The sequence below is a fragment of the Brachyistius frenatus genome, unplaced genomic scaffold (genome assembly GCF_029030835.1).
Source record: "Brachyistius frenatus isolate BFR_SWC_R1_liver_20210118 unplaced genomic scaffold, ASM2903083v1 Contig_49, whole genome shotgun sequence".
In the NCBI taxonomy this organism is placed as follows: domain Eukaryota; kingdom Metazoa; phylum Chordata; class Actinopteri; family Embiotocidae; genus Brachyistius; species Brachyistius frenatus.
In genome coordinates this window covers 2,369,378-2,397,106 of record NW_027210648.1, presented here as the reverse complement: position 1 = coordinate 2,397,106, position 27,729 = coordinate 2,369,378, and the positions used below count along the sequence as shown (strand labels likewise).

The 27,729-nt window shown below is 39.6% G+C and overlaps 2 protein-coding genes across 3 annotated transcripts in view; one reads left to right on the top strand and one right to left on the bottom strand.

Annotated features, from left to right (window-relative positions):
- Nucleotides 1–105, bottom strand: part of gabra5 (gamma-aminobutyric acid type A receptor subunit alpha5) — a 28,422-nt gene extending 28,317 nt beyond the window's left edge. Inside the window, exon 1 of the mRNA XM_069704095.1 lies at nt 17–105. The gene's annotated coding sequence lies outside the window, so the exon portion shown is untranslated. The remainder of the gene's footprint in view (nt 1–16) is intronic.
- On the top strand, nt 106–27,255 carry gabrb3 (gamma-aminobutyric acid type A receptor subunit beta3). Of its 2 annotated transcripts, XM_069704091.1 has the most exons (10): nt 106–192; nt 270–361; nt 490–557; nt 13,421–13,641; nt 14,797–14,879; nt 15,504–15,641; nt 17,644–17,796; nt 22,620–22,864; nt 24,017–24,097; nt 26,353–27,255. In XM_069704091.1, the coding sequence occupies exons 1-10, from the start codon at nt 113–115 to the stop codon at nt 26,698–26,700; spliced, it is 1,509 nt and encodes a 502-aa protein (XP_069560192.1). In that variant the 5' UTR covers nt 106–112; the 3' UTR covers nt 26,701–27,255. The 2 variants fall into 2 exon arrangements, with proteins under 2 accessions (XP_069560192.1, XP_069560193.1); XM_069704092.1 differs by lacking the exon at nt 24,017–24,097.
- Nucleotides 27,256–27,729: the final 474 nt, after the last annotated feature.

Genomic DNA, 27,729 nt, shown 5'->3' with positions numbered 1-27,729 from the left:
GTGGAAGAAGTCTCACCTGATTTAGCGGGTGTGTGAGCACCGTGGCTCCTTCTTCACACAGTCATTTGTTGAACGCTGGACAGCACCCGCACATCCAGACAGCACACAAGGGATGTGGAGAAGCCAGAAAACGGGGCTCTTTGACATTGTTTCATTCCCGCTGGTCGTGGCAGTGATGTGCTGTGCCCAGAGGTGAGTGGGAACCGGACGCAAGTCTGGGGATCCGCTTTCGAGAAGACTTACCACCCTTGTTGTCTTCTTCCTTTCAGCGTCAACGAGCCGGGGAACATGTCTTTCGTCAAAGAGACTGTGGATAAACTGTTGAAAGGATATGATATTCGTCTTCGACCAGACTTTGGAGGTACGACACAGGTCATTTGTTTCAGTGTGTTTCACCTTAATGGCTCCCCGAATGTTTATTTACTGTTTCGTGTTTTATTTGACAGAATTAGTGGCCCATATTTGACTTTATTTTGTTTTTATTTCAAGGTGCACCGGTTGCTGTTGGCATGAGTATAGACGTGGCAAGTATAGACATGGTGTCAGAAGTCAATATGGTAAGTAGCGTACAAATCCTGCATCTGATTTGAGTCATTTCTAGTTTTGATGTTCTTTCGTTGACTGTTTTTTAATGATAGAAAATTGATTTATATCTTATACAGAGGGGTTAGGTTCTGGGAATTTTCGGGTATCACTTTCTTATAAGGCAGCCTTTGTAAATCATTTACCGATGCTTTATTGATAAGTCATTATTGATAAGGAGGTTGCCAGGTTGTGAAAAGTCCCTTTGCCTGGCGTTATCCTATTTGGTAAAAATGCATTTGTAACTGTTTGTTACTCATGAATGGATTTCTGACTTCCTCACAAGCTTTCATGTCAGCACTTATATCTGGTACCAAGACATTTTTACAATCATCCATCCTGTATGTAACCGTAAAGTTAACATTATACCTTATTGACTCCAGTGCTCTGCAGACCCTTTCTGCAAGGTCCTTTAGAGCAAGCTATAACTTGGCAACCCTAAACTTGTTCTTAAAATTAGTTATATCTGTTGCATAAAGCTTTGGTAGACAAGTAATTAACCATTAAGAAAGTCATTAGCTGCTTCTTGTAGCCTAATCAGTTATAAATGGTGTGTTGTTAAAAAGTCTTATTGAATTGGATAAACACCAGGCAAATTTCTTTTTTTACAACTCAAAACCTTGTGAACAGGCTGATCAATAAAGCATCAGTAAATGGTGGATTATTAAAACACCTAGTTGCAAGCCCATTATAAAGTAAGACTTATTAGCAAGTGATATTACCAAATCTAGAGCACTTTATACTGCAGAATACAACAAGCCTTATAAACTCCTGATTTGTTCCGGTTTGTATGTAAGCAGACAAAAAGAAGAAGCAGTTTATAGTGGCTCTTCTGTGTTGTCTAGAAGGGTTTGTTTATCTTCTGTAACAGATTATAGTGAGTTGTTTGGTTGCATCCTGGTTCACTGGCTGTGTGACTCTAGCAATGATGACCTAATGGTCATGTTACAAGATAACGTCATTTAGTTCTGTTGCCATGTCTTCTCCATTTAAATATAAAAACCCAACTAGCTGGACCATCAGAAGTGTGTGCCAGTGTGTATGTGTGTTGAGGTTGGCACACCATGTGCTCTGAACAGTTTAATGCCTTTATGCCATCTATCAGTGGTCTGAACTGCTGACAGAGCTTGATGATCAATCACATGCTACGAAGAGGAAATAGCCCCTGACATACTGTCCTGACAAGTATGTGTGATGAAATATACCCGTGGTGCATTTTAATGCATCTCTACACAGCAGCATAGAGTGGTTCAACAAGAACCACAGAGAAGCTGCACACTAGTTTCCAGTGACGACAAAGTTGTCTATAATGGTATCCATTTTTGTGTGTTGTTAGAGTGGATAAAACGTTATAATTTTCTATTAATATTGTATATGGGTTTTCACACAGAGACATGATACACAGTTTTAAATCCAGTGTTACCTACACTTCCTGAGGTCATCACTGTCTCCAAAGTCCACTGCAAACATAATTTGATAAATGTGCTTAGAAGGTATTGAAAAATGATTCTTTATCTAACTGCAGAATTTGCTTGAGAATCATTAGGTTTTTAATTATTTTGAGTATCAAAGCAATCCATTGATACTTGTCTTTACATCAATGGATACATTACAAGCAGGAACTGCTCATAGGTAATTCTGCATGTTTTTAATGATGTCGGTTGGCCAAAATGCAAACAAATATAGGCTAGAAAAAGGGGTTGTCTCAATTTTGTCTCAGCTTTGAAAACCCCTGAAATATAGCAATCAGCTTTATGCACGGGAGGATTGTTAACTGTTATTCATGCCGCACATGAATAATGCACCAGCCTAATAATATGTGCAATAGTTATTGTGGACAAAAGTACAAAATTGGACTACTTTAAATGTAAGCCTTGGGTTGCACATAAATAGAGACATACACATGATTTTCTTGCTCATTAGCTCTAAAAATCAATAATCTGTTAACTAAATTTCAGCACCTAATGGGCTAAACATAATGTCCGCATTAGAGACCACGCCCGCTTTTAACTTGAGAGTTGCTGTCGGCCATGCTGTTTGAAAAAGCATCCTCACTGGCTATCACATCTGACTGTCTGTGTAAATGCTTGTAGGCATGCAGGTGGGGACAGAGGATATATGTCTCCTCCTTGGGCCACACCAAATCAGACACATCCAGAAAATAGACTCTCCCAGTGGCACTTGAGCGTGTGTTCAAAATGATCTGCTCATGATATAAATGATGGGAGTCTGTCTCCACGAGGCATTATAGGAGCTGTCACTTTTGGGATTTTTTTTTTTTAGTGAACTGAAAATATCAGCACCATCCTGATGGAGTGGGATCAGTGACAAGAACTCCACTCTGACTTCGGGAGCAAAGTGACCTCACATCATAGCTTTTAAACGGCTGGAGGTATAAATTGTTTTTATTGTGAGATGGTGAGCAGCCAGTGCCACCAAGCCACAGTTGGAGTTCTTCTGTGGTCCTGAAAAACATGATTTTGTCCCTTTCTTTGTCTAATTTCCCTGCAGAGTGGTCTGACATTTGTAGCTTCTTCTCACATTTTGTTCGGTAGAGCATCTCAAGGCTGCAGATGAAGCTGTGTGTTTGAGGAAAATCCTCCTTACGCACTGAGATTGCAGAGTGAAACACTGTATATACAAAATTCTGCAATACCTCACATTTACCTGGAACCCTGCCTAAGTGTTCAATGCAAATATACAGCCTGACAATTTCTGTAAATATAGAAAATTATCTATAATTATTATCATAATTTTTTTTAATTCTGCATTTTTGCATTAATTAAAATAGTGCAGGGTCAACATAGAGCATGATAATGGCAATGGTAATGCAATAAAGGTCCATCCAGCTGGAAGTCAAACTTGGAACTCACTGCTAATGCCATTTGTGCCCATGTGGGATGCACCCAAACCACGATCCTATCACACCCTCACTGGAATTGTTCCTTTCAGAGGGTTCAGGAACTTTGTAAACCTTGCTCATAGCTGCTTTTCCTGAAAAAAAATGCTACTGCAAACATTTCAGTTTTGTTCATTTTGCCTTGACAGGACAACACGGTGCTCAGAAGAAATTCTAAGATCAAAGGATTGACCTGGTTAGGCATTTATGGAGAGGAAGGCATCAAGATCTTTAAGGCTGTCATCATTTTGTATTGTTATGCTCAAAAATTATGTAATGAAATAACTTTTTGAAAAACTTTTAAACGTCAGCTCACTAATTTTCCTAATATACAATGGTGAATCCAAAAGTTCAGACTCTGCTCCTATCGTTCGGTGTGCAGCACCGTGATGTGCAGAAGGGGGAAACTGTAACCTTCATGAGTAAGTATTCTAAGTTTCATAACAAACATCAGCACCTGTATTACACTGGTTTTTGGTCTGGTCTGGATACATCAGCAATTTCACCATAGACATGAGCAGAATGCACACATTAAATTTTCTGACAAACTGGGAAAATTGACAAAAGAGACCCTTGAAAAGCTTTAGAAAATCTACAGCAATGAAGCAGTGAGCCTGGAGACAAGTTTTGACTGACCTTCACATTTTCAATGTGTGTAACTCAGTTGAAGACCGAAAAAGGCGCATCAAGTCAGGAGTGCACCCAAGTGGGTTTCCTTTGATATACGCAGGGTTTTGCATGATGAATTCATCCTCCAGGGTCAGACTGTCAACATTGAGTTCCACTGTAATGTTCTGAGGAGCTTGAGGGAAAGTTTCTCAGCCACAACAACACAACCGTTGCTCCCCACCACCCCTACTCACTGGATTTGGCTCTCTGCAATTTCTTTCTGTTCCCCAAAAGTTCAACACAAACTTTGATGTGCGCTTTTTGCTGCAGTTTCAGGTACATGGAGAAATCACAGATGGGCACGTACCAATGGTCATACATAAAGAGATGATACTTACTCACCCATGTTAGAGCTCCATCCTGCTCCGTGCACTCTTTTTGGTTCTCAAGCTGTTAAAACCATCCCCCAACCTTTCTCGGCAAACCTTAAGTCTGCAGCCAATATATATAATCTATCATAAATATTGAATGCAATTACTAAAATATATCTTTCTTCATTTTTATATAGTCATGGTCCCTGAAAAAGAAGATCATATTTATAGTTTATGAGAGACTTTGGGTGGCACATTAAAAGAAAGGCTTATTAGAGCATATAAAACGCAAAGATTTGATGTTAAACACTGGAAATAGGCTTGTTATCCTTTTGACAAACTACCAGCAGTTTTAAAGTAATTGTATGAAGAACTAAGTTTGGTAAGTAAAGATGAGCAGAAATTATTTTTAAATCTCTGGAGATGATGACCTCAATACCTGGCACTTTTCAAACATTACTTCTGGTCTTCCTGTGTCTCTTTTGCCTCCTTTGTCATGGCTCTAAACAGCTCCAACATTGTTTCTAAAGCCCTTTGAGATGTTCTCTAAATGTTAAATATAGCCACACCAAGCCAGACTTTGGTTTACAAGTGATTCAAGTTTGGACAATATCTTCTCTGAATCAGTCTAGACAATAATTTCCTACCAATCAGTAACGTTGGGGAAACTGTTAAGATAATGAAACGACTCAAAACCATTTCAAATTATTGAAGGCTTTAAGCAAATGCTGCAGCTGAATGTCTCTCTTGCCTCTTTTCTGACTGAAATGCATTCAAAAACCTGTCGTAAATGATTGGTCGTGGAAATTTGACATTTTGATCACAGCTGCTGTGTCATTCCAGCTTGAAATGAGAAGCAAAACGCTAATGGCAGCCAGGTGAGTGGCATGCCCAGTGTCCAGTCAGATCATGGAAGGCTTCATGTTGATGTCTGAGTGAGGATGAGAACTGTCAGTCATCTATTGTACATCTTAGCTTGAGAGACATCTGTCCTGTGGAAACCCCTATTGAGCCTTACTGGAGCCCAAAGAAGCTTTAGATGTCAGCTGTATTGGGCTTGTGGTCCTTTGAATTGATGGAGTTGCTAATTGGTTGCTATAAAGGTGTGTTTGTATGTGCATCTGCTCTCTTTGCAGTAACTTTTAATCTGTTACTTGGATCAGAGACTGAGTTGTGCTGTAAGAGAAGAAGACAGGGAAAACAGATTAGATCTGCATTGCAGTGCATGTCTGTCTTTTTCATGTGCTTCAACAAGCGGCTGTTAGTGGTGGGGCTCTCTTTCTTCCTTTGTCATTGAGAGGAGCAGAAAAATCATGTCTCTCTGAATTATCTGCAATCTAGTTGCACTCTTCACGTCCTGCTGTGATAATCAGTGTGACCATTGATTCTGGATCATAGCCAATACAGTGGACCTGCTTTTATTTTGAAATGCAACATTATCTCAGGCCTTTTTTTTTTTTTTGCATTAGAGGACTAATGTACCAACGACTAATCATGGAAGAGGTGATGATATAGATGGTATTTAATGAAAGATGACGTAGTTCAGCTGCCTCAGTCTTGGACTGTTGTAGACGCTTGCTGTACTTTTATTATTTTCTTGAGGAAAATCATCAGTAACCAGCTACATATCAGCAACTGTTACCTCGTGAATTTGTTGTGCTCTTAGCTTAATATTGAGGGCCAGACAGGAGAAGGGACCTCAGTACCACATCGCACATCGTCACTACTGAAGACTCTGTTAGCAGCATCCTTTTCCATTATATTTTGGCTTCACCTCCTGGGAGCTCTCATGTTGTCCATCTTCATATACAGTATGGGTAATCATTAGGAACTACTTTACAAGACGAGCAAAAATCTCTACAAGAATTAAAAAATAGATTATGACAATTTAAAGATAGACCAACAAGTATAACCAATGCTCAGGGGCCTCGAAAGGATGACCAGCGATTGTGTTCTCATGCTGCAGTGTCTTATGCGGTCTGTTTGTGAGAAGTGTTGGTTCGAGCTCAAGTCATTTCTCTTGACTTTTAGAAATTGCTGGAATGCTGGACTGCATACACAACTCTGTTCTAGGGACCGACAGTATAGGCTAAATACAGTTTCACTGGGAGGTATTCAACTATTATTTGAACACTTATTTATTTTCCGAAGGAGTTCCACAGAGAACTTTTGGACGGCTGTAACAGTCTTTGCATGTTTCTTTTGTTTGTATAGTAGCATCTAATCTCGCAGCGCCAGATATCCTCAGGTGCTTGGTAGTAACCTGCTTTTTTTCTGCTTTTGTTGAGGTTGACAGTAGCGGTTGGCGTCATATAGCCTATTTGATTGTTTTTCATTTAGACTTTTCAGAAATCCTGACTCATCCCTACTCTGTTTTAGTTGCTCTGCAGCCTTTACTTTGTAGAAGTTTCTCCTCACTGGTCATTGTTTAACTTTACCAAAAGTAATTTTAGAGCAAACCAGCATGTTGAGGATGAGGTTTGTTACTGCAGCTTTTATTTTGAAGTGTACACATAATGGACTACTTTTAAATATCTAAATGCCACGATCAATATTTCATATCTATGTGGGCAAAATATATTGACATTTTAAGAAATACGCATGTAAGCTTTCCAATTTAGATTGGAAGATCAATAGATAAAACAAGATAAAACATGTTCCCCCTTTTCCAGACTTTAGTGTGTGCTATGTTTAGTTAAACTAAGCTAAAATAAGATAAACTGCTTCTGGCTAAAGCTTTATATTTAGCAGACCCATGTGATAGTGGTATCATTTTTCTAATCTGTATACCTGGTCAAAAAAAACAAGATAAAAAAAACTAATAGTTGTCACCAAAAAAAAGCCCAACTGATCCTGGATTGTTGACACTAAAATTATGGTGACAGTATGTTGGCCATCAGTAATTTTTAGAAGCATTTTAAACCTTTATTTATTTATTACAATTTGATTATTACTCATTGTTCAACATGTGGATATATCTGCAGTAAGCTTATATCAGCCCGTATATCCGCCTGGTTAATTCACGGGTCAGGAAGTTTAGATTAAGGCAAGGCAAGGCAAGTTTATTTATATAGCACATTTCAACAACAAGGCAATTCAGAGTGCTTCACATAAGACTATTAAAAGCATCAAAACATAAGGCAAAAGAAAAGGACATTTAAAAACAATTAAGAACAGTGATTGAAATATTAAAAACAGTCATTAAAACATCAAGCAAGCTAAAAATAGGATACAAATTACAGTGCAGTTTAAGACATCCTCAAATCTGGTTCAGCGAAAGGCAACAGCAAACAGAAAAGTCATATTAATTATAGAGTAGTTAATTCCAAACCTAATGGCAAATTAATCCACTGTTTTGCCATCACCTATATGGTTGTTTATTATTCATTTTAAATATGTAAAATTCTGAATTCATCTGTGTTCAGTGGTAAATGAATATGAAGGACTTTGATAACTTACAGACAAAAGGAGAACTTGCTGTCTCTCCCTCAGAGAAATGGAGGGCATAAAGGTGTTGGCGGCGTGCTTTCAAACAGCCAGAGCTACACACAAGGTATCGGCCCATTATAGCCTGTGTGGGTGAGCTGCAGAGCTTGTTGTCTAGGAGATGAGATTATTAATATATTTCTGACTTTACTCGCTTCATTCATTTATTTTTAGCTTAAAATTAAGATTGCTTTGTGCCCATTTCTATTCTGTTGTTATTTTTAATATTCTTTTGTCCCTAGATGGTCATGTTACCCAAGTGCACTCTAGGAACAAAGAAAGCAGTGTTTGTACATCTTTAGAGAAATCACTCCTTCAGATGTTACCCACCAGAGTTGCTACACTTTACAGAGAAGCACCTGTCCATGCACATAAAGCACCTAGAGCTGCAAAGCAGATCCTCCCAGCGGTGTTGTAACACATTTATTCTGTAGCCTCAGTATGAGTCAGCGAGAAGACAAATCCATCATGTGCCAAAACTCCCATCCATTTTGACACTTTAACATTATCCACCTTCTGCCTGAAGGAAGTGTTACTGTTAAAAAACTCCTACAATAGATGTTCTCCCAGATTTACTGTATATTGAAGGGCTCAGTTAATAAGTCAGCCACGCAATGCACCAAAAGCCTCAGGCTCCAGCTAGGTAAAGAGAACTCAGCTAGAAATACTAGTCTCGTCCTCTATATACAACATGCTGAGTTTCACACTGTGCTGAACAATGCTGCATTTAGTGGTACACAGTAGGTGACCCTACAGCAATATAATCCCTATGTGCAGCAGAATCATTCTGCTCGTCACTCTAACAAGGTGCTTAAAACTAAAATGGAACTTCAAGTGCTTTTATTAGGTGGAACCACGTGACTCCAGGTTAAACTGACTGCAATGACGGTTTCCAGGCAGTCCGCCCTCAGTCTGGCTCACTTTGGTCTAATTTTGCCTATTCTTGCCCTGATATTAGTAAGAAGTTTGCTTTTATATATATATATATAACTGATGAAACAGTTTTTACGGACCCAGTAGCTTATTGAAAAATTATGATAGGTTAAAGCATATAGTTTACATTACAACTTGCTAATCCTAAATGACCATTGTAGCAAGAAAACAGCCATAGCAAAACTATTCATCAAATTTGAAATGTTTTTCAATAGAGTTTGTATTGTTTTTAGCTGCACTAAAGATCTGTTTTGATTGTTCAAACATGCTCGGTACTTCTGGTTTGTTTGCGCTATAAAAGTTGCTTCAGTTTGGTAGAAAGCTGCGGTTAGTCGTCTGAATAATTTCAGTTAATTTTTGAATGATTTGAACTTGTATATTTCACCTTTAAAACTTCACTTAGAAATATTTTTATATTACCAATGGATCCAATTGCCATGTGTAATGTGAAAGGTGACACTCAGTGATGAACTCACAGAGAACTATCATCTAGACCCTCAGCTCTACAAAGCATTTTTGTGTTTATTCACTATAAATACTTCAAAGTACTTAATGTGTTGTATTTATATGATTATATCTCAAGTCCACAAAAGTAGCTATTCAGCAACTTCACTCTCATAACAGTAGTAATAGTACTTGTGAGGAGCCAGTTTTTAGGATTGAAGTGTAAGGATTGAAATGCTTTAAATGCTGTGTGGGAGGATGCAGAGACCGAAATTTCTTAAACGCATGGTTTGTAAAACACATCTAGTGCACTTTTGAATCCTACTGGGAATACTTAACTGTCTTACAGAGTGATGAAAAGCCCCCCTCTCACATGGGGCAGGCATCTCGCAGAGCTATTCCTGTATCCCCAGCAGATATCTCGGTGTTAAGTTGACGTAGACGATGTTTGACTGGCACACAGTAAGCATGTCTGAGTATGAGACGGTGAACTCTTCGAGCCGAAGATGACACGACAGTCTCGTCCTCCCACCAGGCCTCATTTACTCACTGGTGCTGGAGACAAAACTCTTTCTGTCTCTTGTGGTCTACACATCTGACAACAAACAACAGCGTCCTTTAGTGTGCCTAAACCCAAAGCAGAGTAAGAAGCATCTACAGGCATTTAATACGTGGGTTTTATCCTCAGCTGCTTCCCAGTGTGATGCTTACCAACATTTAGAAATCCTCCATAGAAGAATCATTGAAAACTTTTGTTAGCAGATGCATGTTAGTTTTTTTTTAATTTATATATATATATATATATATATTATGCACTTGCATTAGCTGAATAGCATTAGCTTTTTCATTCATGCTGCACAATCGCTCGCTCATTCACCAGCTGAGCTCTTATCGGCTGGCAAGTCACAACCAATCATATTCATGCTGCTGTACAGCTTGGCCATCCTGACCAGACATTTAATCCATGATACATTTACAAACCATTTACTGCTGTAACTCCATCCTCCTCAAATGCTATAATTTAGTATTGCTGATTTACCTTAGATTAATATTCATGTTCATTTATTATTGTGGGTTATTCTCTCTACAGAAGCCATGTTGCGGAACTTTTTAACCCCTAAATATAGTTGTATAACCATTTTCCATGAGTGGTCAATTTCTTGACATAAATTGAACTTAAAAAAATGAAATACTGAAGTTCTTTATCTCATCATTTTTGTCTGATGCCATGCTTAATGGTGCAACACAGTCCATTTCTTTTTACAGCAATTTGATTATTTAATGGGATTTTTCCATTTTACTATATTGATTTCAACCATTTCACTCAGCTATCATATTCAAACGAGTTTTGAGATTCAAATATGAATTATAATGATATCAGTGCATTAGGGATAGTCTGAAAGTTCAAATCTAATTTTACACTCACTAAGATGTTAGCAGGAAAAGATGGCAAAAGATATTTCCATATCACATGATTTCCAAAGTAAGCTCAAGTGGTTCTCTGACAAACATGATCTTTAAATACCGTGGAAGGTTTGTGTAAAATTTCTTTGGAATTTGTAAAGTGAAAATCAAAGTTTCAAATGAGGAAAAATCTTCTTAAGGCTGCTGTTCCCCGGATATACACCAAGGAGCAGCGAGGCTGCTCTGTAGCTCCATGGTGCCCCGACACTTCACTAAAATGCTGCCTGTTTCTGTTAGGACTTACATTATGGATCTCCGCCCCAAATTCAGGGGGCAGGTAGAACGGCAAGTCCGATTTGCGCCCCGCTTATGAATTTCAACCTGGAGAAAATATGTTTCATCTGTCCATCTGTTACAAGATTTCTTCCGTAGCTCATGTTGTTGCGTCAAAATACAACGAAGAAAAACAAAGTATCCTCGATCCTGTGGCAGAAATACAGGAAGAGGGACTGACTTCCCCAAAAGGTTCTTGGTCCCCAAACAAAAGTTTCTGTGTTGGAAACAAGGTTTTCGACTGTCAGTTGATTGGTCGACCCACCACTTGGGTCCAGGCTAAAATATCTCAACAAGTATTAGAGGGAATACCTGGAAATTTTGATACTCATGTTCCTCAGACGACAATCCGAGTGACTTTTTGGATCTCCTGACGTTTTTCACGGTTAGAAATTAAATGTCTCAGCAACTGTTGGATAGACTGCCATGGAATTTTATTCAAGCATTCAGGTTCACAGTGAGATTAATTGCTCTGACATTTTATCAAGTTACACCATCAAGCACACACTCACTTTGCAACAGTAATTCCCATCAGCCTCCTCTGCACTTTGTGTTTTGTGCTAATTAACACACTATTATCCTAAACTAAGGTGTAAAGTTGTATTCAGTGCAAAGCAGTGCTGTGCCTTACAGAGCCGGTGGTACATCTGTAGACTTTGATTTTTTTTTTTTTTTATGCATAAACACGTGAAATTGTAATAATCTTTCAAATTTCTGCACCACAGAATGCCTACAAGCTTGTACAATAATGGTGAAATTAAACCGAGACTTGAGATACTTTCTGAACAGCCAATAGCTTTTATTGGACAAGAATGTGCAATTCTGCCCTCCAGTGTGACCGTCGCCCTGTACACACACTGAAAGGCCTCTGGAGAATAAACAGAGTCCCCAATTTAGATCCCTGAGGGACGCTGCAGGTTACACATGGTACTGGGAGCAGGAGGGTGTGCAGTACAGTGTGTACAGTGAGGGTGATGTGGTGTAGTTTGGTTGTCAAGGACAGCAGCTGAAGTGGGATCTGAAGATCTCAAACAGACTAAAATAGCTGTCCAGACATGGAGGGAGTGTGTTGATAGATGGGCTCCATCACTGTAGTATGAGAGTTGTTGTGTAAAGCTGATTCACCCACCGCACACCTCTGCTGCTGGTGGGAGGGAAAGTAATGAGGGTATCTTCAGTTTGCAGGGGGTGAAAGAGAATTGGGAGTGTGAGGGCATCTCTAAAGAGGCACAAATATTTAACAGCCAAGTCTCAAACTCTCGATTTTCTAGAAAACACAGTAAATTCACTATAGAGCCTCTTTCTCGTCCAACAAGTTAAAAATGTCTCCTGTACGTCCAAACGAACAAATAAAAGCCCACACAGTCTCAGTAACCAGACGCAACCTTTTCAGAAAGGGTAAGAAAATATATATGTATTCTGATTATATACACACACTGAATTATTCATAGGGATCAATATCATATTATACTGTCAAATCTCATAGTGTAATTCATTCCAAACAGAAAACAAGCTTACAGTTTGTCAATCGGGTGTGGTGCAGAAGCACCTTCGCTCCAGTGTGATGTGTACACAGCAAATCAGAGAATCAACAAAAAAAATAATGCAATTCTTTACTTTGTCAAAATCAAGTCAGCAGTTTCTCATGTGGAAACCACACAGACCAACTCCAGGCAATAATTAGTTTAGTGTTGACAAAGGAAATACCAGTATTGATTTTCAAATCTAGGCATTTCTGAACACTTTATTATGCATATGCCATCGCACCAGAGGATTGGCATTTTCAGCACGGCCAGGTTTTTGTTTATTTCCTGCTTATTTATTTAAGAGAACATTAGTCAGCAGAATAAAGCCAAGTGAGCTGGTAAAGAGCTCCATTAAAGGCCTGGGAAAGCTTTTGTGTTTGATGGATCAACTTGTGGAGGTAGCTGCGAGTGAACGCATGATAAATTATTGATGCCATTGGATGTATGGCTGGTAATATGTAGTGATATCTTTCTATTTAAAAAAAAAAAAAAAAAAGAAGGTCAAAACTAAGCTGAAACAGTGTTGATGCTGTGCCTGCAGTAATACCAGTCTTGTGGAGGGTTTCTTGTTTAGGCTTGAAAAATGGTGACCCAGTGCAGACTGACATTTCTATAAATATCACCTTTGTAACAAAAAAGATCCATCTGGATCTCGGGGGCTGCAGACATTAAGTGCTGAACTTGATGTAATAAAGTCTGGCTTCAGTCTGGATGGCGTTGGATACACTGGCCTGTAGAAATTGCAAATATCTGATAAAAGAATGACAATATTTACACTATAACCCTGCACCTCTCTGAAGTATAACACGACTGTGCTCTTTTACTTCCCACAGGACTACACTTTGACGATGTACTTCCAGCAGTACTGGAGAGATAAGAGGTTGGCCTATGCAGGAATCCCTCTCAACCTGACACTGGACAACAGAGTAGCCGACCAGCTCTGGGTCCCAGACACCTACTTCCTCAATGATAAGAAGTCCTTTGTGCACGGGGTCACCGTGAAGAACCGGATGATTCGACTCCACCCGGATGGAACCGTCCTCTACGGCCTCAGGTTAGAAAGTCTGTGACCATCAACTGAACATTTAACAAGACTTCTCTTTAGTGGAAGGCTTACAGTCTTTCTTCCACAGGTAATATCAACTTTATAATGTTTAACTCCCGTCTTGAAATAAGCCTGTGAAACTTGTTAAGCTAATACTGCCCGGACAGTTTCCGCATTCAAGATCATGTAGGCTTCTCTGAAGGAACGGAAAGGACTTTTAATGTGAAAAAACATCAGGAAGTGTTGAGTTTTGTTGATTAACATCAATCAAGAGTGCAGAAAAAAAAGTAACTTTACCCCTCTCATTGTGTGTTTTACCCAGTCTTTATTAGCAACTGGACTTGTTTTGTATGTGGTGGATTCTACCATTCTGATTATTTTTTTATATATATATATATATACAAATTGATTGTATGTGATTGACATAATCACTATTAATTCACATTCCATTAGGACGTTGTGCACAAAAAATAATGGCCGAAGATAAAGGCCTGTTTTGACTTGCCTTTTCAGTCATTTATCCCACAAAAATTCAGATATGAGACACTTTTATTAAACTTTCTACACATTCAGTTCTGTATAATGCACATCCATTAGCCAGATAGGAAATCAGTTTTGCTTTTCCTCTGCCTGATCCATTTGGGATGACGTATGCATTCTGGGGAAACAAATGTATTTAGAGATTTTCAGCATCTCTCACCAGCTCCAATCTCAGCAGCTCCAGTAATGCTTTCAGTAATTAGCAAGCAATCCATCTCCGTTGCTTATTGGTTTCATTAAAGTCTTGGCTTTTACGCTGTCACGTAGCTCTCCAAGATACATGAAGTGGCAAAAAGCTTTATTTGCTTTGTTGAAGCCATTTAAGCAGCAGTTCAACATATTTTAATGCTACTACAGCAACTCGTATCTCAAAACTTGCATTATATGTTTGTTTGGACTGCACCTCGAAATTGGATTCTGGATATAAATTTGCAGCTCTGAGGAGTGTGGAGGGTGTCTGAGGATAATTGGAATGGAGTTTTACTTTCAAACAAATAATAATGGATGTGATTTACATTTGCATCTTTCATAAATGAACCACATCTGTCCTAACCACTTCTTACTGGAACACCTGGGCTGAATTTAAAATGAGGTCACCTCTGTTTTGGCTCTCTTGTGACTCAGAATCACGACGACAGCAGCCTGCATGATGGATCTGAGGCGATACCCGCTGGACGAACAGAACTGCACTCTGGAAATTGAGAGTTGTAAGTTTAAGCCGCACATCTTGTGCTTAGTAAAGAAATACAGCAGACAGCTCTAGTTTTTTCATCACTTAGAAATATGAACAGCACCATGATTCTCATAAAAAATTAAAAAAAAGTTCTCTCCTCTGGTGGAGACAGAAACTGCACAGACTGCTGAATTGCTCAGGATTTATTAACCTGTCGTATCTCAGCAAGATTGCTCGCTGCACCCTCTCCAGTTCAAATGACTCGGTCCGCACAGAAGGGCTTTAAGCAGACAGTGATTTCCATGGTAGAGCACGGTAATGATTAGTCCAGCTTCATCAGTCTTGATGACGTGTTTGGCTATCTGCGCTGCCATAAAACTATTGACAGCTATGGATCCCATGCATGTAAGTATGTCTGCCTGCAGTGACACATAACCCGGTGAAGATTTACATCTCACGCAATCAGCACTTAAAGACAGCCGGCTCTGTGTGATTCATAGGACTTACTGTAAATCAGTTGTAGCTATAAGCCTCCAGATTTCACTTAAGCAAATAAAAATACAAGATTAATTTTAGCCACCCAACAAAATGAGCCAGCAGCACCTCTCAGGGCTTTTCCGCTCATAAGAATTGCATTTTGTGGCTTGTTTTCTTGCAGATGGTTACACAACAGATGACATAGAGTTTTACTGGAAAGGAGGCGACACTGCTGTGACTGGGGTGACACGCATTGAGCTCCCTCAGTTCTCCATAGTGGACTACAAACTGGTCTCCAGGAATGTGGTCTTTTCCACAGGTGTGTATAGGACGTTACAGTGATGGTGTTATGTTTCTCGTTAAATCTATGAAATAACAATTTATGGAGCACATAACTCCATTTATCCATCTATATAGTCATGACTAAATAAGCATATATCAGAGTTAAAAACATCTTATTATTTATCATTGATTTGAAGGATGTGTTCAGGAACCGCACTGTTTAGTTCTTCCACTTATCTCCAAGCACCCAGAGCCCCACAGACAATCATTATGGATTGAAGAAACAGAAAAAAATAGACTTGAAAAAACTTTTCTTTTTTTTTTTTTACTGTAGCGTAAATGAAATAAGAGCTGTTCAATGTACTGTGTCAATACAGGACTGTGTTTACATGGTTGGGTCAGAATGAGTCAACAGTGACCAGAAATAACATGCAGAAGGTCAGGAGATTTTTATTCAAATGTTTGGTACACATGGACTGTATATCAAAGTGGACGTGGCTTCCGGGTCTGAAAAATGAGGATGATGCAGAAGGGCCTTCAGCTGCGATGCCACAGAGTGGCAGGCAGCATGAGTTGTTCACTTATAATACATAATTCAGAGGCACCAAAACAGTGATTATTCCCACAGTTAAATTTATTGATTGAAAGGATGGATACTGTCCAGACATCTCTGAGGGATTAACACACACTATTAGTGCTCATTATGGTCAGTATGAAATCCTAATACAAGAAACTCTGCAGAGAATCTATAAATGCATTTAACATCTTCTCAGTAGTTTTTATTTTCACACATTCATGATTCGTAGTACACATTTATGGATTCTTGTACACATTTACAAATGTCAGTACACAATCAGAATGTTGTGTACTCATCTACAGGCACTTAATGCATTTACAAATCTCAGTATACATTTACAGATCTACGTACATATTTACTATTCTTAGCATACATTTAATGATTTGTGCCCACACTTATATTCCTCAGTACACATTTACATAGTGAATGTGTACATTTACATCGTGGTGTACACATTTGAAATGCACATACACATATGCAAATATCAGTATACATATGAATATCTGTGTGCACTTGTACAAGAACTTGTGCACATTTAAAGATACTTTTGACTTTAATCTCAGTGCAGATTTACATATTTGTGAACACATTTTCTGACACTTTTACACATTCGCAATTGTCAGTGCACACTTAGAGATAGACATATAGAGACACTTAGAGATAGACATATAGAGACACTTAGTGATAGATTACACACATAGAAATGGATGGAGCCACTCCTCTCAATGCACACCTAATAATCTCAATACAATAAAACTCCCATAAATCTCAAGGCCGGCATCTGAGCGTCACTTTGGCAATAGCAAGGAAGGATAAGTGACATTTTCTGTCATCATTCATTTAGCAAATGCTAAAAATGCTTTTTGTTAATGTTGCCTTGCTGGGAGTTAGCTGAGAGGACTGCGACCACGTTCATATTCGTATGATAAATATGAAGCTACAGCTTGCAGCATGGATAGCTTAACTTTAGGTTCATTATTCGATGAGACTGTGAGCAGTTAGCCTGGCTATACCAGTATTTCTAATACTCACTAATTAAGTCATTATTTTTCATTTTTTAAATAGGTTCAAAACCAAAGTGTAGAACTGGCAGTGCAATGCTAGCTGTTTCCCCCTGCTTTCAGTCTTTGTGCTAAGATAACTAGCTTCTAGCTGCAGCCTCATATTCACTGTACAGGCATCAATTTCCTCGTCTAGCTTTTGGCAAGAAAGCCAAATGTCAAATTATTCCTTATCCCCTAATTTTAAATGGCCACTTTATATTTTGCTCTGAACGGTGTTCATATTCTAAAAACAAAGTTCCATCAGATGGTTTGCAACTTCAACGTTGCTTGCTTGTTTCCATGGTGATGAAATCAGTTCATGAGGCCATCACCATAGGAACCAAAACAAAGTGGTCGACATCGCCACGGTACCTCTGAATAAAAGAGGTCTGATTCGTGTTCACTGTCTCGTCCTTCAGGTGCCTACCCTCGGCTGTCGCTGAGCTTCAAGCTGAAGCGAAACATCGGCTACTTCATCCTGCAGACGTACATGCCCTCCATCCTCATCACCATCCTATCCTGGGTGTCATTCTGGATAAATTATGATGCCTCAGCTGCCAGAGTTGCATTAGGTATGGTGTGTCCCGTGGAGTGAGTTGACCTCAGGTCTGTAGTTTAATCTGCAGGCAGATGTCTTTTGCGTTTTATAGATTGGGCCTGCATGCTTGTGAACAGCGGCCATCTCTGTCCCGAAGCCTGACAGGAAGCCTTTAAACTATAGTGTCATCCAAGTGCAGAGTCTGCACTTAAATGGAGAATGAATTTTGGATTGGTGGTAAATGTGGCTCGACCCTGCTACAGTTCATTTTTACATGCTTTTATAAGGTCAGATGGGGTTCATTTCAAGCTGTGTACAGTATGTAATGTCATCACGGATACTCTTATACTGTTCTTTACATCATTCTCTACAATAATGCCTCACATTTGATCATAATTAAGCAAAATTATACAAGAGGGTGTGCTTTAATGTCGTTAATTGGCACGACAGTGATGCGGTCCGTACCAGTTAATGAGTTAAAGCACATCCTCCTGTGTAATATTGCGATTCTATAACAAGTAACCAACTACATGAAATATGCAATCTAAATATGTTCACATTGTGGGGAAATTCACTCAAAATATAAAACTTTTTGCAATCTTCGTTTCCATGGCGATACTTGTTTACTACTCCGGGAAGTAGGCCGACCCTTAGTAACGACCTAGCAACAGAGACGGTTTCTAGTCTGTTTTACTGCTTTCTAGAGATGGTTTCTCAAACTGAATTAATACCACACACAGAAACACAAAACTGCTCAGCTAGCTCAGTCTTGTTGTAGCTCAGATGTTTGCTAAAAAAAGATGAATGGACTCTTTTATCGTTAAGACATTAGCACCGTGTCAGGTGTTAAAACCCGGTCAAGCTAGCCACCGCTACGATTTGAAGCGCGCGACTGTCCGTGGTGTCACGGTACGGGTTCTCGGAGCGACAAAAACTAACCAAAAAAGACCCGATTTTTCCAAATGGATCACATTTAATGGACCTATAACAAGTACAAATTACATTATATTGCATATTATATGAAATTCAATTCCAATTATACCGTATATTCCTACTGAGAAGGCGGAGTGATATTTCGAGTGATGAGCAGGGTGTGATGTCATGGTGATTTCCAAATTTACAGTTGACCAATCAGATTTCTTGGTTGGAACTACATGTTGACTAATGTGTCATTCAAACACGTGTAAGTCGGGATGGCCTAAATCTGCTCTCATTAGCATTGTGTTTTTCTTGTCATCAGATCAGGTACATGGAATTAAAACAAGTCAAATGCTGCTGGAGGACGTTTTAGGACACAGTGCAGATTTCACAGGAAAAGTAATACACGACGTGTCAAGAGAAAGTTATTACAAGGAAACATACACCACCTACTAAAAGATTACCTTCATATCAGCATCGACAAATATGTTTTATGTGAGTTGTTTTGTTTCTCCGGAGGAGGCTCATTTGTTTTCCTTCACACTTTTTCTCCTCAGAATGCAATTTGCAAATTTGGTCTCCTTTGTAAACACTTAAACGAGCAATTTGAAGGAGGTTGTACGCCATCTTACTGACGCAGTGGACAGATTAAAAAACAGGGAAGAAGTGGTGGCATGCATGTAGGATGTAATGAGGATGTTCTGAGTGGATGACTGTGAAACTGTGACTGTTTAGAAAGCATTTAATAAACATTTAGCATTAAAAGAGCTGCATACTTCCCTCAGAAGTTGGAGACCAAAACAAAGATGAAAGGATAGTAAATATTGGACTTGCATTCATCAGAGGGCCCTAATGTTTCTCACTTTCTACTGGATTTGTAATTTAGAAAACCCTGTCTCCTTGAAACATGGATTTCTGGACAACTAAATTGTTTTCCCCTTTTTGTTTCGGTGGCAACATCATCACTGACTAGATTATGTTCACAGGCAAAGGTTGTTGTTTTTTTTAAAGACGCACCCAATTTACAAACTGTATTGCAGTTACAAAGAACCGTTTGGACTCGGGTTTGCATCCAGACTCCTGTCTGTGGTTAGATTTAGGCAACAAAAACACTTTGGTTAGGGAAAGCTCATTCGCTAAATGTTAGTCATTACGGACTTTTCAGTATTAAATCTGACCATGACCTTTATATAACTTTCTCTTTAACAACCACGAAAAACTGAACTACTTCCCAAACCATGGCCTCATCACCTTACCACATATCACTCCGCCCAATGCAAATCAAAATATGATTGTCAAGGTGCATTAAATAGTTTCCAAATCAAAGACACAGAACAATCACAAAATAAATCCCAACAAAAATAAATCTCACTTTACATTCTTCCCTCTCTTCAAATGAAATGTCCTCATTTCAAAAGTTGTGAAAAAATAAATCTCATCTTACACTAGCATAGTGAATTAGCCCTGGTGAGACATTGAGCATGCAAAGTTCTGGTGGGTTTCTCCCATATTTTAGTAACATTCAGATTCAAAACCAACATATAATCTAAGTTGTATGTTTCCTTCAGCCTGTTTGAGGCTCAACTGGATCCGAGACTCTCCACTGGTCTCTGGGACTAAAACTAAAACAAGACTCTGTTCACCACCGGAAAACATCAGACCTCCCCTAACTGCATCGATCTCTGCAAGAATATTTGCCTTAATGGAAGTATTCATTCAGCCTCGGTGCACTCTAAAGTACTCCCTGTGCTTAGAAAGAGCACATTATTCCAGCAATCATTAAATCTCCGTTGTGTGAGAAGCTGGGTGTAGCCTCGTGGGCAGCCGGATTTGGAAGCTTCTTTGCAGGGTCATACCTCTTCAGGAAACACACTCCTCTGGTTCATGTGCTCGGACGCCTCCTCGTTGAGAAGACTGCTGTCTGAGACACCGTGAGATCAATGCAAGTTAGAAAGCATTTACACTTACTGTGCTGTCCAAATTCAATCACTGTCTGTGTGATGATTCACTACAGCTTTCCATTCTCTCTGCCATTACAGTGGTGTGAACATCCTGAGCAAAACTAAATTTAACTATCAGGCTTCTTGAGTGAGCAGTAAAAATGACGTCTGAAGACGGGCGTTAAGAAATCCTCCTGTTATTCCATATAATCTCTCTTCAGGTGCATGGCCTACAGATTGAGTCGCTATGGTAACTGTTCAATAAGCCATGGAGTCAAATTTACCATTAAAATTGCTAATCATTTTTTTAAAGCTATCGAAGAAGTGAACAAAAGCAAGCTACTCATTTTCAATTGATGACTTTGGATGACAACCTGTCACTGGTAAATTTGATCAGCTGCAGCTGGCGAGCTAATGAAGCTAATTATTTCTTACTGAGTTTGTTTACCTTTTTATGTTTCCAGCCTACCTCTATGCACTTGATGGCTACATGCAGAACAGGGTATTGTGCTAAACGACTGAAATAAAAGCTGTGTGTCGTAGGTCAGCAAATAGTAGTCAATATAAAAGACATGGTAATAAAGGACCAGTTATATTATCGTATTGTGGTCTGGCCACTTAGTCCAAGTATTACTATAATAACACAAAACATGACAAGAAAAAAAACCAACCACAGACAGTTTATAACATAACCACAGCCAGCTTTTAAGATGAGGACCAACCACTGTGTTAAATGTAACATTGTCATGGGTAATTAAAATTAAGAGCAAGGCAAAGCAGTTAACGTCAGCTTTTATTAGCATCCTATGTTTGCAACTTTTTTTTACATAACACCACAAACTGAGTTATGATTTGTTCCTTGAGATTTGAAATAATGGTCAGTACTAACTTTAAGTAGTAAGTTAGTTGGCCGCACAAACTAACAATGGCAGATGAATACACAATTTTGTATACTTTTGTTCTTATGTGATTGATTTGGACAAGATCAAAAAAGATAGCGCCAATCAAACTCTTTTCAGGTGGAGTATCGCTCTTGCTGCAGCCCGATGCACATCTTTTACAACATTTGGAAAAATCCAAAGCTCGACAGGCGCACACGTCTTTGCTTTCAAAGACATAACTGCACACTCACTGTTCAGAGGAAGGGTTTATGCTACATTCATGTAATACCAGAGTTGTTCCGCCTTTTTAACCTTCATAAATTGCACAAACGTCGACTTGCAAATTGGAATTATGATCTCCGTTTTGGTGCTCAACAGTACGTGGTGGCAAAAGCAAACAAACATGGATGTCTCATGTCGACCAGAGTGCATTTTAATTAAACACCAAAGTTAGTGCCGTGTTGAACAAGGACAGGATTTTAAACCAACGTTGTGTAGTTCGTTCATGTACAGGAAAGTCGCCATTAGTGTTTTTAGCACTTAATGTTTTAACAACTTAATCTGACCGTCTACTTGTCAGTATTGTCATCACAGGGACTGTAAACTCTGTAAACACTACTGCACAGGATGTTGAGGAGTTTGTTAAGTAACCATCTCCTCTGAGCTTCGAAGAGAGTTTAGATTCTTGCTTGTCCCTTTGTTATGCAGAAATCAATGCCATGTACCCACGGCGCGCTCAACTCCCCCACAAACGCTGTACAGTGCAAGATTTTTGTTTTAATTATGTAAGTCTGAATCGACAGAAATAGACACAGCGTCCAGGTTGGTGAGACATCCAGGAGACACGAAAACAACACGGCACATTATTGTCAATGGGGCATAATATTGAGAGAATGAGTACACAGCTGTTTATTGTGTATTTGCTGTGTCTGTTCACCTGTGTGCAACATTAGCTGTAAACCATGTGGTGGGGTATTTTCTGCTTATCCAAGCAATGAAACCTAAAGCTCACCAGGATTCATCATTCAAGTAAGATGAAAATTGACCCGCAGCTGATGAAAATGCTCCTACTTAGACATTGTCCCATTATGCTGAGGAAATTGTGCTTTTTCTTCCAGGGATCACCACTGTGCTGACCATGACAACCATCAACACCCATCTGAGAGAGACTCTACCCAAGATCCCCTACGTCAAAGCTATAGACATGTACCTGATGGGCTGCTTTGTGTTTGTCTTCCTGGCTCTGCTGGAATACGCCTTTGTCAACTACATCTTCTTTGGACGAGGTCCTCAGATGCAGAAGAAACTGGCTGAGAAGGCACAGAAGGCAAATAATGATCGCAACAAAATTGAGAGGCCCAAGGTGAGAATCACTTCCAAACACCCAAGAGGTGCCATAAGTTTTGAACTAACTGCCGTTCAGCAAATCTGTTTTCTAGGACTAAATATTTGGGATATTATCTGAAAATGTTCAACTTTGGTGACCCCAGTGGTCGTTTCATCATTGAGAAGAAAGTCTCCATGACCATAGTACATATATATGCAATGATATCAGTACTTGTAGCAAATGTGTTCTTGGAAGACAAATATGAACCTGAAATGATTTATTTCCGTTTTTCACTCTTGGTTCGTGTCGTAAATTAGTCAATGGAGTCCATTTTAATTTCCCTGTTTAAAATATCATTGCAGTGATAATAGCATTCCTAAATTTAAAGCAAAGTCATATGAAATTTACAACAAATAATAATGGATTTGAATCTTATACATGTTTTGATATTAATACAGATAAAATGGAATGTATTTTCATTTCATAAAGTCAGGTTAACCTTCAGTTTGGTTGCTGAAATCTTTCATTATAGATGGCTAAATCTACGTTGTACAATGATGAGCCAAAACCTCATGACCTCCCCTGAGTAATAGGATGTTGGTCCTTCTTGTGCAAAACAGCTTGCAAGAGACCTGGACTCGACAAGACCTTGGAAGGTGCCCTGTGGTATCTGGTAGAAAAACCTTAGCAGCAGATATTTTAAGTCCTGTAAAAGCCTGATCACTATTTACACCTGACCATTTGTCCCACATCCAACACGTTAGATCAATTCCAGACCTTTTGTTACAAGCTCATTTTCTTTCATCTGTGAGAGGTCGTGATGTTTTGGCTCATCGGTGTTGTAAACCAGGTTCTCGATTAACCACTGAGCAGCAGAACTACCTCAGTCCTAAAATGTGTCAATCGTTTCCATATTAAGAAAATCAACAACTAGGGTCACTATCTGAAAGCTTGGAGCTCCAGACTGCACTTCACTATGTTATCTTACTGCTGAGTGACAGTGGAAACTGCAACAAGTAGGATCATGGTTGGAGTACATTGTGACTTGTTCAGTATATCACACAATAATGGTGTATTTTCAAACATGCAAACAAAAGGCAGACTGGTTCACGAACTTAATTGGTCCACAGAGAAGGAGTTTCTGACTCTACCATCAAAAGGCTTTGTGTTTGTCTTTCTCCTGGCTAGTCCTTTCTGGAAGGAGGCAATTGCAACTCTTCGTCTCTTAAACAGTCCAATCAGGTACAAGGGCGTCGTCCCTCACGACGGGTGAGTGTCTGTCGCGTCTGTGAAACCACCGCTGAAACTTTGCCGCTGCAGTGCAAAGTTTTACCTCCTCATTTAACAAAGGAACCTCTGCTTTGTCTCAGCATCTCCATCAGCCATTTCTCTCATTGTGTATGAGTATCTTCCTCTTAACACTCAAAGCCTTTCCCTCTGTTGTGTTTTGCCTTTTTATTATCCGTATGTGTTTGTCTTATACAGCTAATGTAAAAAAAAAAACCTCTACCCAACATGGAACTTATTAGGCGATCCACAAAAATGTTTTCAAACAAAGGAATACAAATTTAAATCATAATTACATGAATATATATTAATTTCGATACAGAAGTATTTGGCAGTTACATTGTCTGCGTTTTCTGATGAATCTTCCCCTGGAAATTATACATAATTTGTATGGTCAGTGGGAAGTGTGATTCATGTAGGATTAAGGAGATTTTTAGTTTTGGTTGGGGGGTGGTATTACCACACCCATATATTCATGCAGGGAATATATGGGTGTGGCTATTGAGGATTGTTTTAAGTCAAAGCATCTCAACGATTGTAGACATCAGGTTCATTTTGAAGCTATTCGAGCAGCCTTTAACCAAATCAGCATATATTTTGAAATTCATATATATTTTGTGTGACGACACTCCACCTCCCCCGCCGTTGTTCAAACTACTTCAACGTCATTGCACTTCGCCACCAGCTCTGGCAGCTGATTGGTCCACCCTTCAGAGCGGCTGAGCAAACCTTAATAGTCTCCAGACTATAATCACAGTAAAACCTTAAGTTGCGAGCGACGGTCGGGCAAAGCCAGGCTTGTGCTTTCTTACGCTTTCAAACTGTTTCAGATCGCCGTCACAAGATACGAGGCTGTTTAACTGGGCAACAAAATGTTGCATGTACACGAGTTTCTAGGGTAACAGTGTAGGTGGATTCTTCTGGTTCGTTTCGGTGAAAGAATAATCTCAGTACTCCCTGTAATCCAAACAATCAGTGTCACAGGTCTGTTTACGTCAACGTACTAAAAACTCTCAATCACGAGTTCCACCCAGAACAACTCAGCAGAGCACCAGTTGTTGTCTACTAGCTGTAGCATGCTAGCAGGGTTAGCCTTGAAAGCCGGGCTCACGCTGTGCAGCTTGAATTCTCTTGTGCTCTGTGTTGACTCGCTCTGTCCGGATGAACTGACCGACCACCAGGTGGAGCGCACACAAGAATAGTTTGGGCAATTGGTTGGTTTAATTGAATTATGAATATGTTAGACTCTTCTAATTGATAATTAAACATGATTTATTTGTATTTTTTTTACAATATGCCAGAATTATTAGGGCCTGTGAGAGTGAAACTTTTGGCCAATAATATACTGTTGAATATGTACTTTTAGAATTATGTATTTTCTTTGTTTTCTCTGCTCTATTGAAAACATATCAAACGGTACAGTACATACTGAAGCATGAATTTCATTTATTGATCCACCCCCACTACTTTGTTCTCCGTTCCATATGTATGTACAAAATGTACAATTGAGCAACTTAGTAGCTGTCAGTGATACAAAAATAACAATTCATAAGTTTCCAAAATTTTAATTTACGTCTCTTTACAGTTTAATGTTGATTTTTTTTTTTTTTTTTTTTTTTTTTTTTAAATGTACGTGTATAACTTCCTCCAGGAATTTTCCAGGATGAAATATACTTTATCGGTTTTGTTTCCAATGTTGTGTCGACCCTACAAATTATCGGTCGAAGGACACAAGCTTCAGGACGTTTTTGTATTTATGTCAGGTCTGAGGTGGATCGCACGGTGTCCATATTTCATTGTTCCACCGTAGAGTGACACCGGTGTGTGTCATGAGTTTGCACCAAAACTGACAAGAGTAAGAAAATAAATACTCACCTTGTCACTTCCTCTCATGCCGTGTAACCACCCCCCTGTATCCCCGTGTTCATCTTGTGCCTCTATTTTTGCCGCACAGGTTGGAAAGATTTATATGTTTTTGTGTGGGAAGCAATAGTTGTTATGACATTCGTATTAGAGCCATCCCGTCCAACCTTGATCTGATTTGTGAGGAGTGATTTAACTTTGGGACAGAAAAACCTGCTTCTGAAAGCCGCTCTCTGTTTCCCGGGCTGTAATCTGTCAGCCTGCTGGAAGGGCCCGGCTCCCGGGGCCCTGACGCGTGCTGCACATGTGTCATTAGTCACCGGAGCCTCAGCTCGCAGCCCATTTTTAACACCGCTGCTGTCTGTTGTTCCCAGGTCGACTCCCAGGGGAACATTTTGCTGACAACCTTGGAGATCCACAACGAGGTGGGAGGGAACGAGATCGCAACCACCGTGAGCGAGACCCACAACTCCTCCTCCATGGTGTTCGACAACTCGGGGGTCCAGTGCAGGAAGCTCAGCGGGACGCGCGAGTTGAGCCGCCAGAGTCTGGACAGGGCCGCGCATGTGAAGAAAACCCGTCTGCAGAGACGGTCGTCGCAGCTCAAAATCAAAATCCCCGACCTCACTGACGTGAACACCATCGACAGATGGTCACGGATTATATTCCCCTTCGTCTTCTCCCTCTTCAACCTCATCTACTGGCTTTATTACGTCAATTAATGCACTGTGTTTCGTTTTTTTAAACCCTTCTCTGTCTCTTTTTTTTATGTGACAGACCTGACACGGTGAAATCCTGAACATTTTTTTTTTATCATTGCAAGTGCAGACTTGGAGAGAGCTGTCGCTCAGACGGTGCACAGGATTTATCTACAGGAGGTATATTTCACAGAGACTGGCATGTGCAGTCACTTCCTCACTTCTCCGACCCCTCTGAACACTGGATCTCATGGGCTGAAGCACACACGTGTTGCAGTGTCGTATCGCCAAAAGATTATTTGCACTGCTTTATATCCGTTATTAAAACTGTCCCCGTTAATTCAGTTTCTAATGTTGTCACACTATCACAGCTTACTGCAAATGACAAACATTCATAGCTATTTCTGCACATGAACAAATACGCTTGCATACACATAGTCAGACTTTATGATCTGGAAATGAAAGGAGTAGTTCTGATACTTTGGATAGATGTGCTTCTTCTCTTTCTTGCCAGGAGTAAAAGGACCAATGCGGCTCATGTCTGCTACAGCCAGCAGCTGGTTAGCGTAGCGTAACGTAACGTAAGTTGAGCACATTTCCCCAAATCTCAAACTGCACCTTTAATTTGCCTTGAAGTTGATGCCACCGGCTGTTCACCTCCTGAAGTGCTGTGACCTTGTTCCTGTGATGAAGCCGGGCTAAAACACTGTGGAAAGATGTCAAAAAGTTACTCTGATTTCAAAGCCCAGTTTTCTTTTTTAACCGATGATGGAGTCCATACCAGCATTCTTTAAAATCACCATTCTCTCATTCATTGCTGTTACTGAAGGAAAAGTTTCTCATTCCTTTTCTTTGCGCAAAGATTGATACCACTTTTCATTCTGTATGCTAAATATCCGTCTAAAGCCGGCAGCCGTTTCGCATATTTTATCTTAGTTTAAACTTCCTCATTCATTAAACCCCTAAAATCTCATCTCTGTTCATCAAAATTTATCGAGCAGTTTTTTCCCCCGATGCCTTAACGTGGCTTAGATGTAACTCTGCAACTTTGCC

What these genes read in the sequence shown, in the direction of transcription:
- gabrb3 (XM_069704091.1), top strand. Translation starts at nt 113, where the DNA reads ATGTGGAGAAGCCAGAAAACGGGGCTCTTTGACATTGTTTCATTCCCG. An exon ending in ACCGTCCTCTACGGCCTCAG is followed by an intron (nt 13,642 to 14,796) that starts GTTAGAAAGTCT and finishes CTTGTGACTCAG; the next exon opens with AATCACGACGACAGCAGCCT. An exon ending in GGCGTCGTCCCTCACGACGG is followed by an intron (nt 24,098 to 26,352) that starts GTGAGTGTCTGT and finishes TGTTGTTCCCAG; the next exon opens with GTCGACTCCCAGGGGAACAT.